Raw genomic sequence first — 17,140 nt, 5'->3', positions numbered from 1 at the left:
GAGATCACTGGATCAAATGGAATAGTTCACATTTTATACCACTGATTCTCCAGAAAACAACTTTTAACCTAAAAATGTTTGTAAATAAAAATAAATATATAAATATTAAAATATAAAAATTGGTTCAAGTATGATAAACAAGCCACCAAACACAGCTGCTAATTTAAAATGTTGAAACAAAGCAACTGTAGAAGAATGTTAACCTGAAGTAACACTTCGTCTTCCTCCTCTTCCTCTTCCTACTCCACCACCTCCTCCTCCACCTCCTCCTGCACCTCCACCACTTCCTCATCTGCCTCCACCTCCTCCACTTCCTCCTCCACCACATCCTCCTCCATCTCCTCAACCACCATTCCCTTCTCCAACTCCTCCTCCTCCTCCACCTCCATCTCCACCTCCTCAACCATCACCCCATCTCCAACTCCTCCTCCTCCTCCACCACCTACACCTCCATCTCCTCTATCTCCACCACCTCCTCCTCCACCAGTTCCACCTACTTCTCCGCCTCCTCCACCACTGCCTCCTTCATCACCGCCTCCTCCCCCATCACCTCCTCCACCACCCCCATCACCTCCTCCCCCTCCTCCACCACCACCTCCTCCTCCACCACCACCTCCTCCACCATCCCCATCACCTCCTCCCCCTCCTCCACCACCTCCTCCTCCACCACCACCTCCTCCACCACCACCTCCTCCACCACCTCCTCCTCCACCACCATCTCCTCCTCATCCACCACCTCCTCCTCATCCTCCTCCACCACCTCCTTCACCTCTTCCTTCACCTCCTCCTTCTCCATCGCCTCCTCTGCCTCCTCCACCACCACCTCCTCCCTATCACCTCCTCCACCACCACCTCCTTCACCTCTTCCTTCACCTCCTCCTTCTCCATCGCCTCCTCTGCCTCCTCCACCACCACCTCCTCCCTATCACCTCCTCCACCACCACCTCCTTCACCTCTTCCTTCACCTCCTCCTCCATCGCCTCCACCCACTCCTCTTCCTACACCACCTCCACCACTATCACCTCTGCCTTCTTCTCCACCTCCTTCTCCGTCACCTTCTCCCCCTCCTCCTCCACCATGTCCTCTGCCTCCACCACCACCACCTCCACCACCACATCCTCCCCTTCTACCACCTGCTCCTCCATCTCCTCCACTTGCTCCTCCTCCTCCACCAGCTCCACTTACTTCTCTGCCTCCACCACCACCACCACCTCCTCCACCACCACATCCTCCTCCATCTCCTCCACTCACTCCTCCTCCTCCGCCACCTCCACCTCCTCCACTACCACCTCTGTCTCTTTCTCCACCTGCTCCTCCACCAGCTCCAACACCTCCACCTCCTCCCCCTCCACCACTTCCTCCCCCCCACTTCCTCCCCCTCCTCCTCCTCCTCCACCACTTCCTCCCCCCCTCCTCCTCCACCACTTCCTCCCCCCCTCCTCCTCCACCACCACTTCCTCCCCCCCTCCTCCTCCACCACCACTTCCTCCCCCCCTCCTCTCCACCACCACTTCCTCCCCCCTTCCTCCCCCTCCCTCCTCCTCCCTCCTCCCCTCCCTCCCCCTCCCCCTCCCTCCCCCTCCCCCTCCCTCCCCCTCCCCCTCCCTCCCCCTCCCCCTCCCTCCCCCTCCCTCCCCCTCCCTCCCCCTCCCTCCCCCTCCACCTCCCCCTCCCTCCCCCTCCCCCTCCCTCCCCCTCTCCCCTCCTCCCCTCCTCCTCCTCCTCCTCCTCCTCCTCCTCCCCCCCTCCTCCTCCTCCTCCCCTCCTCCTCCTCCTCCTCCCCTCCTTCCTCCATCACCACCTCCTCCCCTCCAACAGCTGCTCCATCAGTTCTACCTCCTTCTCCTCCTCCACCTCCACCACCACCACCACACACACATACATGTACACATAATACACAATTTATTTTGGTTGCCCCTCCCCGTTCCCTTTTGTGAAGTCCACATCATATCAACACTGTTGGTATTTTTCTTATAATCCCTGTTACAATTAGTTTCTTAAACCGTTCTTTAAACCATTGTTGAAGTCAACTCTTCATTCCAGATAAACTTTTCTTTGCCAAATGGAGGTAATATTAGCAGGGCTTCCCTGTGTAACGAGCGGTGATTTGTGTTTTATTTGTTTTTTAAAACATAAAGCCAGCTGCAGAAAGAGCTGACTGCCATGGATTAATTTACCGATCCACAAATTAATGATCAGGTAACATTAGCAACTGTTGAGTTCTACAACATATGCTTGCTTTCAGCTGCATAATTTATATTCAGTAACCTTAACTCAAGCAGTTTAACTCAATAGCAACACCTAATTACTTCACCCACGGTATTTATTCTATGTTTGGCGCTTCATAAAATTACTGCTAATATGTTATATGAGGGCAGAGCTGATAGAAGTGGGAAGAATTTAATTTCCCACTCGTTCCTTCCTGCTGATGTCATCCTTCCCCTGATAGTAGTGGCAAGTGTAAATAGTTAATTTGCTTTAATTATGAGCCTGTCCTGCTGAATTAGGAGCAGCAAGGATGTGAAGAGCTGGAATCATACTTCTGAGGCAGCTGACAAATCCTTTGAGCCCAGAAACCAATGTCTTTTTCTCTGAGCTGTCAGTAATTCCATTAATATTATGTCCAGTCAAGTCAATCAAATCATTTACTCCTCATTGGTGCTCAGACAGCAGATAGATAAAGGATCTCAGCTTTCTTCTTTTATTTCTCCTGACTCATTTTACTTGTGATTGGATGCCTGATTACAGCAATATATTTAAAGACCTTACATTGTACATATTGTGCAAAATTACAATACGTGTCCTGTGATTCAGCTGAACACACAACCGATATTGTACGCTTATAGTCATTATCGATTGAGGTTGTGTATCTAAGTTGGGATAAATGGGCAAAATACAAGCTCATCCACCAAAACAAGGTATTGTGGCAATGCTGAGCCATTTTTTTTCATAAACATTTCACACTCTTTGCCAGCAGTGAACTCCAGACAATCAGTGATAGAATTGTTTTTTTTGCAACTTTGAGTAGGGAAAATGATGTCACATTTAACCCTTTAGGAACTGCAGTAATGTATTCGCAGCAAATAAAAATAGACTTGAATTTTTAAATCTCTGTTGGCATCATATATAAAAGCATATTTCTTCTGCTTTAATGAATTCTTAATGCAGTCTCAGGCAATTCAGCCATTGGGGGTAAAATTCAACTTGGGCAAGGGCACAAAATGGGTGGTAGTGGATCGGCTGTCCAGTATACATCTGCCCGATTTTCCTTTCAGGCGGGGTGTACAACGGGCAGCTAATCTGCTACTGCCAGTTTTGCACCCCTGCTGAAGGTGAATTTTTACCCTCATTATTACCAGAAATATCTATCGGGCAGTTGGCTGACAGAGCGGGTGAGCTGGCCACCCAATCCCTCCGGTGAGAAGCCCATTCCATTTCGAGAGCCAGTGGAAGGCCCTGAGAAAAATGCCGACGGGGTGATAATTCAATTTTAAATCCGCTGCCACTCCATTTCTGCCGGGCGGAGGGAGTTAATATCCCCTCTCAAATGTTGCAGTAATCTCTGCTAGAACAATGACTTCTGTGTGATGTTACTGTGCTGATCTTCTCAGTTAGAACATGGGTGCTACATGATCAGAGTATGCCGTTCTACTTGATTAGAACAGAAGCCCCTGTGATGTTGTTATGCTGCTTTTCTCAGTTAGAACAATTACCCCACGTGATGTTGTTATCGGGAGTAATTTTTCTAAGTGAACTGGCGGTTTCGGATCAGCTGCCTGTTATGCACCCCACCCGATTTTCCTTGAAAATAGAGTGTTCTGTATAGCGGGTGGGCAATGTGCAACTGCCAGTTTTCCACCTGCGCCCAACAGGAAATTACCCCCCATAATGTTTTTAGCTAGAACATTGCTGTGCTGTTCTTCTCAATTAGAGCAATGGCTCCTGAGTGATGTTGTTATGGCATCTTGCTCATTTAGAACAATGGCCCCAAGCAACATTGCAATGATGTGTTTTTCTGAGCAAGAACAGTGCTTTCACATGATGCTATTAAGTGTAGCCTTTCCAGTTTATTGCAGTGGTCCCACCTAACATTGAAAAAGTGAAAGATAAAATATTGTGATTGCTCCTTGTGCACTCCTGTTCTCAATTTGTGGGCTTTGCAGTGAGATCTATTATTAAACTTAACTTTCATGCCTTAAGTCACTTGTTGAGAACAATCCATTTCTGCACAGGAAATGATCTAAACCTGTGATTGTTTGGCACTTAGAATCTTCAGAATTCAGCATTCTGCTTTTTGATGTTTATTTTAAGAAGAAAAGTAATATAAAATATGTTCACAGAAACTAAAGAAAAATTCAAAAGGTTAAATGTTTTCTGATTTGGAACAATAGCTGAGAAAGGATTGAAGACTTTCCCTTCAGTACTTGAACTTATATTGAAGGGATTTTGCACTTTAATCCAAAGTTAAGAATTATAAGAAATGGAATTTCTGCAGGACTTCTTCAGGGCAATGTCCTTAACTCAACTATCTTCAGCTGCTTCATCAAGGCAGGCAGCCCAAATTGGATCCCTCGACATGGCAAGCTGCATCTGAAGGAGTGACAGGTGCCAGCAGCTCGCCCTAATTGTTCAGATGAGACCTGAGGCTCAATTTCGATCAGGCCTCAGGCCTACCTGTTCCTGCACCCAGTTCGCTCTGGCCTAACGGAGCAAACAAATTTCTACCCCAATCCTTTTAACATTCTACTTGCCATCTATACTTGCATTGTGGTTGAGACTTGCTCTGCAATTGGCTCCTACTCACTCTGCACCAGCTTTAGGTTTATTTATGTGATGCTGTAGCTGGAAATTGAAGGAGGGTGTCATCCTAAATGTGGGTCACCTTATATGAGAGTACATACGGTATCTAAAATTTCATTATAATAACAACACCTACACTTATATAACAACTTTAATGTAAAAATTGCCCCGAGGCACTTCATGAATAGGCATAATGAAAACGAACGCCAAGCCAAGAAGGAAGAGCTAAGAAGGATAACTGAAGGCGAGATTGAAGAGTTGAGTTTTGAGGAGGCTTTTAAAGATGGAGAAAAAGCTGTAGAGATAAAGTGATTTAAAGGGAGAATTCCACAGAGTAGGACCGAGTCAACATTAGACTCTGCCCCCAATGGAAGATTGAAAGGGGGAGGAAGGCACAGGAAGCTGGAGTCGGAGGAATGGAGGGTTTGGGAGAGAATATAGGGCTGGAGGAATTGTGGAGATAGAGTGGGCAAGGCCTTTGAGGGATTTATAGACAAGGAAAAGGATTTTCAATTGAATGTGTTGAGGAATGGGGTGTCAGTCTAGTTCAGTAAGGAGCACAGGGATGATGGGCAAATGGGACTTAGTGCGGGACAGGATACATGCAGCAAAATTTTGGAAAAGTTGGAGTTGATGAAGGTGAAGAATGGGAGGTCAGCAAGAATATTTCTCCTCCTCTGCTTCTGTCTCTTTCTCTTCTGCTTCTCTCTCCCAAACTTATCTTTTTGTTTCTCTCTCTGTCTTGTAATTGTTTTCTTTTTTGGGGGGGTGGGAAGTGCTGGGTAGTGTGGTGTGGAAAGGAATCACCAGCAACTGTAAACTGCATTTGGGGTAGGGGATTATGGGGAAAATGTGGTCCTCAGCTGCTCTCATCACAACCCCTCCCCCAATCTCTCATGTTTCCCCCATCCATTTGCTCCCATCATATTCCCTACCCCTTCACCTTCCAATTACCGATTCCCCTTCCTACCGCACCATCACTGCCATCGCTACTCCTACCTCTCCACCTTTGAACTACCCACTCAACCTCTGTATCCTCCCCTGCCCCTTGGCTCAGTGTCACTCATCTCGCCCTTAACCTTTCATCCACTTCCTCCACTCCCACTCATTCTCCCCAAGGCAGATGGTGAGAGGCCAGACGCCCCCTCACTCTTAACCAGTTTCCCTCTTCTCCTCCCCTACTTTTCTATCTGTTTTGCACAAAAAGGTTTTGTTTGCTTTCAGAATTCAATTTGTTTCTTTTAAAAAAAGAAATGAAATCAGAGTGCGTAAAGAAATTTGTATCTTTCTTTGTCTCGTAGGTGTTAGAAATTAGAATCTTTGTCTTGTTATGTCAGAAAGCCATTCTTATTGGTGGGGTAATAACTAGCTGCTTTTATTTCCCAGTCCCTCTAGAACATTCCGGTCAAAGAATAACAAAAGCAATGCTAGAGAAGATATTGTAGTATAATTGCTACCGTGGCCGAACTTAATGGCAGAACTCATTAACATTTTCTAGCTCCGTTTCCCACCCTGCAGCTGGCCAAATAGGCATCCTGGCCCTCAGTCGGGAGGGAATACCAGTGGCAGGAAGCCACGACCGGGGACCCTTGAGGAGGGTGCGGATCCAGAGTTGGAAGAAAGACCGTAATTGGGAGGGGAGAGAGAGATCGGCAATCGGGAGGCCTGGGGGTGGGGGGAGGCTGCGATTGAGGCTGGGGGAGGCTGAAGGCTTCCTTGAGGTGCCGGGGGGAGCACTCTTGATTCTCCTGGCCCACAAGGAGCGCAAAGAAAGGTACTTACCTTGTAGAACCGGCAGCTCCTGCCTCTCTTTCACTGCCGGGTCTTCCGACCTCTGGGAAACCTGTGCAGCAACAGTCAATTTTAAATCAGGCTTCCAATTTCACAGTGGGACCCCGATTGAAATATGTTAATTAAGTGTCCCACCTCTCTACGGTGGTACACTCGGACGCCTCGATTTCCAGCGGCATATGCGGCTGTTGGGGATGCATTCCCAGTATTTAACTCTTTAACCACCCCCCCTTCCACCTCCAGACCCTTTGCTGCTCATTGTGGGGGGATTAATATCAAAGCCATCATGCCTCAGGTGTAAACCATTCGCATTAACCTTTTCTAACTGTCAATAAAATACAGTTGGAGGTAATTAATCGCCTTCAAAATTCAACTTATGAGAAGAATATCATTGAGATTAAGGGTATAGAAGTAATAGGAGAAAGTCAGAAACTCATAGTTAGCATCATTTTCTTTTATTACTTCTCCTCCAGTTTTCTCAATCATACCTCCTCTAACATACGGACCGGACCGACTTTGCACCATTTCATTGTAGGTCACTGCAATCTTTTGCCATGTGCAGCTCTTCCTCAAAGGATTTCTAACTACAAGAATTGTAAACTGCTCCTCCACGTGCCCAAGAGGAGTAGGTGGCCGAGCCAACTATACACGTCACAGCACCCAGTCCTACTGCGGCAAATACTGTCACAGATATAACTAATTCAACAGTGTCCGTTAACGAGTTGCAGGAGAGCACACTTGGTGAAGCACTGACCACGAATGAGAAGGAGAAAGTAAAAGTGGAATTGCAAGAGACACAAACTGCTGGCCGGAGGGGCAGCTTGAGGTCTCTATCACATTTTAGGATTTCTGACTGTTTCACCATGGGAAGTCTTGGTATGATTTAGATTAAAATGTTACTTTTAAGTCATATTTTGCTTTCTAGGGATTAAATTCTCCGAACAGGAGGGCTGGTGGAAGGTGTGCTGTTGGGAGGTGTATTAAGCTTGTTATGTGTATATTGCTTCTTACATGCCACTTCAACTTGAGAAAATAAGAGTAATTAACTCATCCCAGGCAGGAGATTGGGTGATTATACTGATACGGCTTCGTTCCTGAGAACCATCCAGACTCATTATGTTGAGATGATCCTAATCATTTTGTGGGCAGCAGGAAATAGCTTCTAAGGAGCTGCCACCCCCAGGAGTGTTAGCTGGTTTAATTAGCAGCCCCAATGTTAACTTCTGGACAGGGAAAGGGTCAGAGGTTAAGTTGCTGGCTTCCTGTCCAGCTAGAGAACAAAAGAACAGAGAAATACATGACCAAGAAGTCAGTTCTAGAAGTTGCTGAGGAAGATAGACAGGCCTCAGCCTCCTTTTTAAGATGAGAGCAGACCAGATCCAGAGGCAACCTTGATTTAAAAAGTTAGCCTACTAACAAGAACAGAGTGGCGTAGTTTGTTACTTTCTACAGTACAAGGAGGTTTAATGAATTAAGTTGAAATGAGGTGAGATTTATTATAGATGTTGCTTTGTTTGTTCATGTAATAATTGTAAAATAAATCAGTTTGTTTTGCATTTGGCCGTGTCTCGTTAAAGTGTTAAGTAAGCCACAGTTTAGGAAACTGGAGAAGTGTATGTGGAGGCACATGTGAGATCGCTGTATACAGTTTATATAACATGGCGTTTTTATTGTTACAATCCCCAGGGTCGCACTATCAAATGACTAGATATTAGGCAGTAAGGTAAGCGGGATCTGTTTATGGGAGAGTCGGGTGGTACTGAACCCAAGGTTGTATCTACAACAGACCCAAAATTTGTTATAGCCTCCTTCAGCTGCTGTGTGCAAGGATTTGGACCTCACAGGTCCTGCCTAGAAACATTCTTTGAAAGCTCAACTTGAACACTTCATGAAGTCATTTGATACTGTGCCATGCAGCCTGTACGTATGGAAGAATCCACAACATGATCTGTGAAGTGCTGCAAGATGAAGCTCCAGACCACCATGACCTTAGTAACAAAAAATCCTTGGCTGAGGTTAGAGGACCCTCAGCAATAGAGCACCCCATTACAAACCTCGGGTCTGCTATAGATATTCTCTCTGGTTCAGTGGCAACAGTCATTCCTTTTAGCAGAGCCCATGGGGCTGAAATTGGTCCTCATTGCACCCATTTTCCACATTAGCCCTTTCTTAACAACAGCGACTACACTTCAAAAGTAATTCATTGCCTGTGAAGCATTTTGGGATGTCACGAGGATGTGAAAAGTACTATATAAATGCAAGTTCTTACTGTGTGGATGTTGAGTTCCCAAATGAGGAAAAATGCTACTTTACCCACCATGGGCAGAGTCTTCTATGTATAAAGCTCATTCATAGATTCCCCATTTTTTTCTCCTGCCCCGGTATGGGTTGGAGATAATTAAATGTTTTATTGTGTTCTGCTTAAGCACCTGAATGTTACTTGGACTCTCATTGCTGCCTTGTCAAATCAAGGAGCTAAGAGCATGATTTAGAATTAAAGCTTGTATACAAAAGAGAGGAAAGATAATGGAGTAAATTTTCATCCTTAGCAGTCCCAACTGATAGCTTTTAACATTGGGAACACATTTCAGGCGTGCGTCAACCTAAGTGCAAAGGGCATAGTTTTCTTAACGATATAGTGACTCAGGTGATTTTCCCCTGTGGGGTGATGACAGTATCCCGTATGAAGTTGAATTTCTTTGAAATAATGAGGAAGACCATACCTACAGCCAGTAATCAAACATTTTTGTTTGAATTTTAAGGGATAACAATGACTCTATGCCACATCCTCATAGTTTCATTTAAGTTGGTGCACAGATCTCTGAGCAATGACTTCTGTATATTTTGCATTGACATACTTCCCCAAATACATCACAGATTTTTTTTAAAGTTTTGAGTCCGAGCAGATATTAAATATATACATTCATATATCTTGTGATAGAGTAGGCAGCACCATTATGTTGTCCTGGTGCTGAATAAGATTTATGGGGGGAGGAGAATCTGGGTGAAGGATCAAGTAATGGACGGTGACAACAAGCTTGGGTTTTAAAAGCTTCTTCTCTGTAAGAGAAAGAGAATATGGAGAGAGGTAAGACGTTCCACAATTTCAAGATCCTGGGCAAGGAGTTAAAGTGGAAGTAATCGTTTATGCAATGAGTCTTGATTTCATATAGGGCTCATTTGTGGGGCCAATTTTCTTGAGGTGGCTATGCAACATGTCAAAGAGGACCCTTGAGGTAAGTCCCAAATTCTTTAACCTTGTGACTCACCAGATGTTTGGGTCTTGGGGGCTGCTCTCCAACAGCAGCCTGAGACTGGTAACAGGCCTACAGCTGCACTCCATTTTCTTTCACCGTTTTCTGGTGCAGCCTCTGCCAGAAGGCAGGCCTCCGCTGGGGATATAATCGGACCAAGTTAATGGCTGGTACACCAAATGGTGGTCTGGAACAGCGCAATACCTTTCAAGCACACTGGGCTCGATTTTACCACCCGCTATCGGGTGCGTTCTCGGCGGGGGGGCCCCGAAAATCGCGAAATCCAGGAGCGGGACCGGATCCCGCCTCGATCCCGCCCACTTCCGGGTTCCCCGCTGACGCGCCGGCGTGCACGCGCAGCCCCCGCTGGTGGGAATCCCGCAGGCAATTAAAGCCAGCGGGATGCCACTTGACAATATTTAGTTAGGTATTTCAGATCATTAACTGACCTGATTAAGGGACTATGTGGGATTTTTGAACAACATGGGACTGTTTCACACACTGGGGGAAACACTCCCAGCTCGAATGGACGTGTTGCAGCTGTCAGCCTGTGGCAGCTGCAAAGGTCCATTTGACAGGTGGGGGGGGGAGACATTTACCCATTGCAGGAGGCCACTCTGTCACTTGGGATAAAGTTTGGCCTCCACCACCCTCCTCCTGACGGTCAAAGTCACCAACCTGCACACTTACCCCGGGGTCCGGAGACATGTACCTACCTTGTGGACCCCCCTCAGATGTACATCTTGCGGATGGGGGCCGCCGTAGCTGCAGTCATGACCTCCTCGGAGGGCGAACAGCATCACCAGCCTCGCCATCCACGCCGTCCACCTCTGACACGTGGAGCTCCACAACAGAGTGCTGTGACACATCCACCTGTACAGCAGGAGGGAGGGCTACCACAGAGAGAGATGCGTTGCAGAGGGCACTACCCTCGCCACAGGGTCCACAGACCGAGGCTCAGCCTCCTGGACCTCTCTGAGCAGCAGTGCACACGGAGGCTCAGAGTCACTCGACATGTAGTCGTGGACATCTGCAGCCTCTTTCATGCCGAGCTGCTCCTGGCTGGCCCGTGCACCACGTTCCTACCTGTCGCTGTCAAAGTCACCACTGCCCTCCCGAACTTCTCCTCCGCAGCCTTCCAGGGTGCAACCGAGGACATCGCCGATGTCTCTCAGTCGTCTGCGCAGAAGAGCCCTGCAAATACACCTACACCCACTCTGCAGTGACACAATGGGTGGCATCAGTGGTGGGTCCTCATAGTGATACCCAGGAGCGGGCATTATTGCACAAACCGGACAGGATTCACGAAGACATGGCAGTAGTGGTGCCAATATAATGTGTGATGTGAGTTGTTCTGAAATTCAATATAAGTAACAACCATGACAAACCCTCAAACACCCTTGTGCATCCCCTTCATGCTCACGACACGTTTGCCTTACGCTGCCTACTGCACATATGTGATACATGCCCTGTGGCTGTAGCACAGGTGGTGGCAGGTTGAGTGAGGCTGGCCGTGAGAGAGATGCACGAGAGGGTGAGTATGGGATAGAGCCATGAGATTGTATGAGGATTGGGTTGCGTGGTAGTGGCGGGGTGAGTACTGGCGAGGTGAGTAGGTGCAGGTAAGATGAGGATGGGGTTTGAGTGGGTATGAGGGGTGATGTAACAGAGTAGTGTTGGCAGTGCCGAAGGAGATGTGGGGTGGGGGCAGTGATGTGGCAGACGGATTGTAGGGGAAAGACTACGTGTACTCACTGTGGCTGACCTACTGAGGTCATTGGACCGCCTACTGCACTGTGTGCAGGTGGGCGATATGTTGGTGGCGCAGGTGACCCCCTCTGCCACCTCGAGCCAGGCCTTCCTGGTGGCGGAGGCGGGCCGCTTCCTCCCGCCTGCCGGATGGAAGATCTCTGTCCTCCCCCTCCTCCTCACCCCATGTATTGATACCTGGGGTGAGGCAGCATTAAACTGGGAGCAGCCTTCCCCCTGGGCTGCTCCATGCAGTCATCTTTGCTATTGGTTGCAGCATTTGTCAGTGGAGGACTGCCCCTTTAAATAGAGTGCCTCCAGCTGACAGATCTTACTGCGCATGCGCAGCCCGCCTGACGTGCAGATCAGCAGCGGGGAACCCGGAGGAGCAGGTAAGTGGTTCCAAATAGTGGTTTGCCTGCTACGATCGCGCGGGAAACCCACTAATTTCACCGGGCGCGTTACCCACGCGCCCGCTAGCCCATCCGCCGAGAACCCGCAGGCCTGCTAAAATCGGGCCCACTGTGTCTGTCCAGCGCTGGGTCAAAGAAAGTCCAGGAAAGTCAGCCTCACTGTCTCTTCAGCTGATGTACTAGAGTAGAGACTGCTATGTAAGAACATATTACATTTTTTTAAAATCCCAATAGTTCAGCAAATAAGAACTTACTTAATGAAAAATAATTGTTAACGCTAATTGTTTTTGTATGAAAAAACAAACAAGTGAAAAACTATCACAGCAAGGAGTAAAATTTCCTTGCAACAAATTATTCAGATGGTGATAACAATACTTACCAGTGGAATAGTAGTACTTCAGTATTCTTTTTAACATTTTCTGGAAACAGGAAGACTCAAGAGGAAAGAGTATGACATAAATTGACCAGCTAGAGTTTAAGGTTTCAATAAAAAATATGGTGTTGCTCATCTAATTTGACACTATTAGGGTTTACTGCTTGAAAGATCATTTTGTTGAATTTATACTGTAGCCAGCTAATGCTGTCATCTGCTAATAGTCCTTTACATTGTCTTACAGGTATACAAAAAGAAGACTGAAGCTGCCAAAAAGGAGTATCTCAAACAGTTAGCAGCTTACAGAGCCAGCCTGGTTTCCAAGGTAATGCCCTGTATCATCAATGCATGCAGCATCGTTCTTTCAAATTTCCTTCTCCCTCCCGCCCCATCCTGCATCCAGAAGTCTGGTTTTGTATTCCCTGGGGCCAAGAAAATGGCTCTTCAGAGTTCTAAAGCCCCCTCACCAAATCCCCTCCCCCTTCTACATTGCATGAGCTATTCAATTGTCATGTAATTCTGGTTGATAAACTGCTGTTTGCTGTTCAGTTCCATGAAAGTATCAAGATAGTGTTTTCATTTATGTACACATTCAGAGTCAGAGAAAACAGCGCTTTATGTGACTTATGCACTTAACGTAATTTTCAGTTTATAGTGACATATTTGTGCATTCTGATGTTATCATCTTTGTAGCAAATATTGTGTTTACCTTATTTCTGCATGTTTGGTCTATTCATGTTTTTAAGGTGTTTTTAACTCTTTGCCAACAGTAACTCGCAAAGCACCTAGATTTTGTAGTGTTGTTAGTTCATCACATATATGCAAAGAGAAATAAAAGCTATCCAAAATAAAATGGTTCAAAAAATAAATTAAAACTAACAGTTGAAACTTTTGACACAGGCATTCAGTACAGTTTGATAAATACTGATTCTTGATACACTCTGATTATTTTTGGTTCGGTTATGACTGTAGCTAGAGAAGAGTAAAGGTGTAGCATGAAACTAATTCTACAAGATAGCCTCTTGTACATTTAATGCAATTTATTTAAACTATCCTATCTATGCAATACTGAGAATCAATGTCAATGAAAGAAAATGGCAAGTACTAAATAATTATGTGAGAAAATCATATATTGTTCGAGGCTGTCTTTTATTATAATTAAATCTATTAAAACCAGCTAACAGTTAACCGTTTTGGTGATCTTCCCTACAGAGCTACAATGACCCTATTGATACAAAGACATCCCAGGCTTCTCAGATAATGAATTCAAAGCAGCCAGTGTTTTCTGGTCACTCACAGGCCCCCTCTCCAATGTACCTTGGTTCCGGTGCATATCATCAACAGCCTGGTATGAACCCTCACGTATCTGCCATGCATCCCAATCTGTCTAGGAGTATTGCTCCCAAGCCCAATGGTCAGATGCCAGTGACTGTTTCTATAGCAAATATGACCGTCTCTCCACCTCCATCTCTTCAAATCAGCCCACCACTGCACCAGCTATCCATGCAACAGCACCAACTTCACCAGCAGCAGACTTCTGTTATGTCTCAGCAAATAGGAAATCACCAGCTATCAATGCAGATTCAACCTCCCCTGCACTCACCAACAATGCAGCAGGTCAGTACAGTATTGCATGTCAATAGCAAGTCCAGATAAATTATTTACAATTACTTTAAATATATGCATACGTTGAAGGTTTTTTTTGGTCATTAAGAGAGTGAAAGTACAGACCCTCTGATCTCTTTATCAAATGAGTAGCTAGCTTAAACCAAATAAAAAACATTGGGCCATAATCTGCCATAAGTTAGACTTATGCCTGCACCCTTCAGCTCAAAAAAATTTTGCCCAAAGTTGCTGAAAGCGTGAGCTGATAACAGCGCAGTGAGGGAAACGGGGCGCCTGGGACCTGAGTGAACAGGGCAAGTAACAGGGTATCTCCTTAACCAATGAGATTTAAGGATTGGGGAATAAACACAGGAAGGACTGAGAAGAAGGATGAATTAAAGGGGGTGAATTCAATGTTAAATCGGGTACAGAGAGAGAGGAAAAAAAGATTATATTGAGAGAAAAAAGCGACAAAGGAAAAGTAAGAAAAAAAAATGTAAATTTAAATTTGACAGTCTTAAAATCTCCCTGAAAAATTCAAAACCTGAAGAAGTGAGAAATTTTCGGTGCTAAAGAGGTTGATGGGCAGTCATTAACACTTATCACGTTGTTAAAAGGGTACTTACACTTGTAATGACAAGACTTTACTTTTTGAGGTGAGTTTAATGGGCAAAAAAATGGGGAGGCTAAAGACGAGATGCCGTTTTCGCGAAGCTAACAGCGGAGCAGCACAACTCGGGCAGCAACTTTTGGAGATTCACATTTAACCGCGCATCTGTTCCTCGCCTGAAGTTGCTGTACCATTTACCGCTAAATAACGGCAAGCGCCATTAGCCTTGCCGTTATTTTGACAACAAATTCTAGCCCTTTGTATTTAGTGTTAATTGAATAGGAGGTTGTACTGATGCATGTTAGAGTAATGAGATAGCTCAAAACAACCAAGCTCTTCAGTCTTAATGGGAAAACTGCAGGTTTTAGTCTCTGAGCTGTCTTGACAATTGGTTGGGTGATTTTCACCAGTTTGAAGACAATTAAATGGTGACCACATTGTAGTAGTGTATTCCAGTGGCAGGAAGGAGTGGTAAGAGAGAAAAGATGGTAGACAACCTGCCTGCCAGATTCAATCATACCTCCTACTAGACATGGGTACACAGCATTATCAGTGGCTTAAATTATACCATCCTCCCAGCTGAAGAAGGTTCCATAGGAATAAGTAGTAAATACAGTGAGACAATGGAAAACATAGATTTGTTGCACGTAGTCACTGCCTTGGTGTATGATTTTCTTGGTCACTACAAGACCTTCAGGGCGGTGATAGCCTTCTAATACCTCTCTAAAATAGCCATTCTTCATATGTAAGCATAGATAGTGAAATGCAGTAAGCTATTTAACTGTGGAAAGCATCATAGTCCTGCCTTTGTGCTTCTTTCATATATATGTATATTCTGGCATCAGTCACTGAATGGCAATCATGAGTAGGAACCCTGACTAATTTTCTTTTCCTTCCCTAGCCCAGGGGTGATGAGGTTGATTGTAACTCCCCAAGCCCTAGCTGTGAGTCAAACCCGGGGCCTTCTGGTCTTTATGGCTTGGTACTACATGACAAGCTGTACTTTTATGTAAAAAAAAATCCTAGTTTTCGAAATGTTAAAGTTCTGTGGAAAATTTGGCTTTCAAATGCTGTTGCAGTATTATTCTTCACTAAGTCATTTTCGATCATTATAATTACAGCTGGACAAAAAGCATGTTTTACAGCTTTGTGTTGCTCAATATGCTCAATGTAACATGATGCAAAATATTTAATATGGGGCAGTTACGTTAGGGATCATATATTATATATCATTATTAAAAAGTACTGGCTAAATCATGAATTACATATAAAAGTGTTGGAGGGGTTTAAGCTTGAGAATACTCCAGATCCAAAAACTCTAAAATCACACGGCTGGAATATTTGTTCAGATAAACCAATCCTCCTTGTTATTCTGTTCACTGCAAGGAAAAGAAGCTCCAAAAATGAAATCATTAATATCTGTCGACTTGTTGTATAACCTTGTGGAAAAATCTTTGTATGATATTACAAAGACAGATTTTCAATTTTCTCATGTAATAAACAGATGTTTGTGGATTTGGATGTAATTTCAAGGTTGTAAAAAAAACCAAAATCACATTGAGATTGATGAATAAATCAGCCACGAAGACAAAAACTCTGATGCCTGATGAAAACACCTCTTCAGATAGGCAGGAAATGAAATTAGTTCACAGTAAAGTGCAGAGATGAAGATCAGTGTTCTGTTTTGCTGCAGGCTTCATAAGACTTAGCACAGCAGCAGAGCAAATTGCTAGGACTCAAAAATCTAATTACAGAGCAAATGTCCCCTCTGACACCAAATTAATCTCTATCGGGCCCCCCTTTTGATTCTAGTCTAGCACATGAAAATGAAATTTAAAATTCTAGGCATGGATGCCACCAATCACAGAAAAACAGCTGGTAATTGTTGCTGCAGGATCAAACTGTAAAATGTCCAGTATTGTGTAATTAGACTTCTTTGCATTAATTTTTAAGCTCAATTTATCTTTCATCAGACTTCATGAATGACTGATAGAGAGCAGACACTGCTGTTTACTTGGCACAGCATTCTACTTCAGCTCTCTTAGTCTGAAATCAATTTCATTTGTAAGCTTATCCTAGGAGAAGGGGAAATGTGACCAAATTCAAATACATAATTTTAATCTTTTGAGGTTTCAAGACAAAAACTGATAAATATAAAAAATGTATTCTGGGTTTATTAATGCAAATGTTTCTTGAAACTAGAAAAAAAACAGAAGATGTTTGTCAAAACAACAAAAAGCTAATATGAAAGCATAACAAATAAAATTGTCTGGATCAAACAGGTCCAATAGATACTTATGAGAAAACATTAAGTTTCATATGAAAATAATTGGAATTTTTTTTCCTCTAGCAAATGTAATGTTTGATTTGAAAAAATATATAATTTTACAATTTATTGTTGTTTTTCTGAATATCCAGTATTTCTGTGCAGAATGATGAATGTCTTTTTTATTTTCATTACTGTTCTGCTTTCTCTGGAATTGTTATTTTTAGCCTTTTTTGGTATTTCTTTTCTGTGAACTCTCAATAAAAGCTGTGATAGGCT

The 17,140-nt window shown here is 44.6% G+C and overlaps 1 protein-coding gene across 4 annotated transcripts in view; it reads left to right on the top strand.

The window, feature by feature from the left end:
• tox (thymocyte selection-associated high mobility group box) overlaps positions 1–17,140 on the top strand; it is a 231,394-nt gene that overhangs the window by 199,317 nt on the left and 14,937 nt on the right. For 3 of the 4 annotated variants that reach the window (XM_067980110.1, XM_067980112.1, XM_067980111.1), the window contains 2 exons: positions 12,625–12,705; positions 13,593–13,997. In XM_067980110.1, coding sequence (XP_067836211.1) covers positions 12,625–12,705; positions 13,593–13,997 — 486 coding nt within the window. The remainder of the gene's footprint in view (positions 1–12,624; positions 12,706–13,592; positions 13,998–17,140) is intronic. The other variant, XM_067980115.1, reaches the window with a different exon arrangement.

Source organism: Heptranchias perlo, chromosome 3 (genome assembly GCF_035084215.1).
Source record: "Heptranchias perlo isolate sHepPer1 chromosome 3, sHepPer1.hap1, whole genome shotgun sequence".
Classification (NCBI taxonomy): domain Eukaryota; kingdom Metazoa; phylum Chordata; class Chondrichthyes; order Hexanchiformes; family Hexanchidae; genus Heptranchias; species Heptranchias perlo.
Note: the sequence above shows the minus strand (reverse complement) of the source record. Positions and strands in the feature narration are given on the sequence as shown.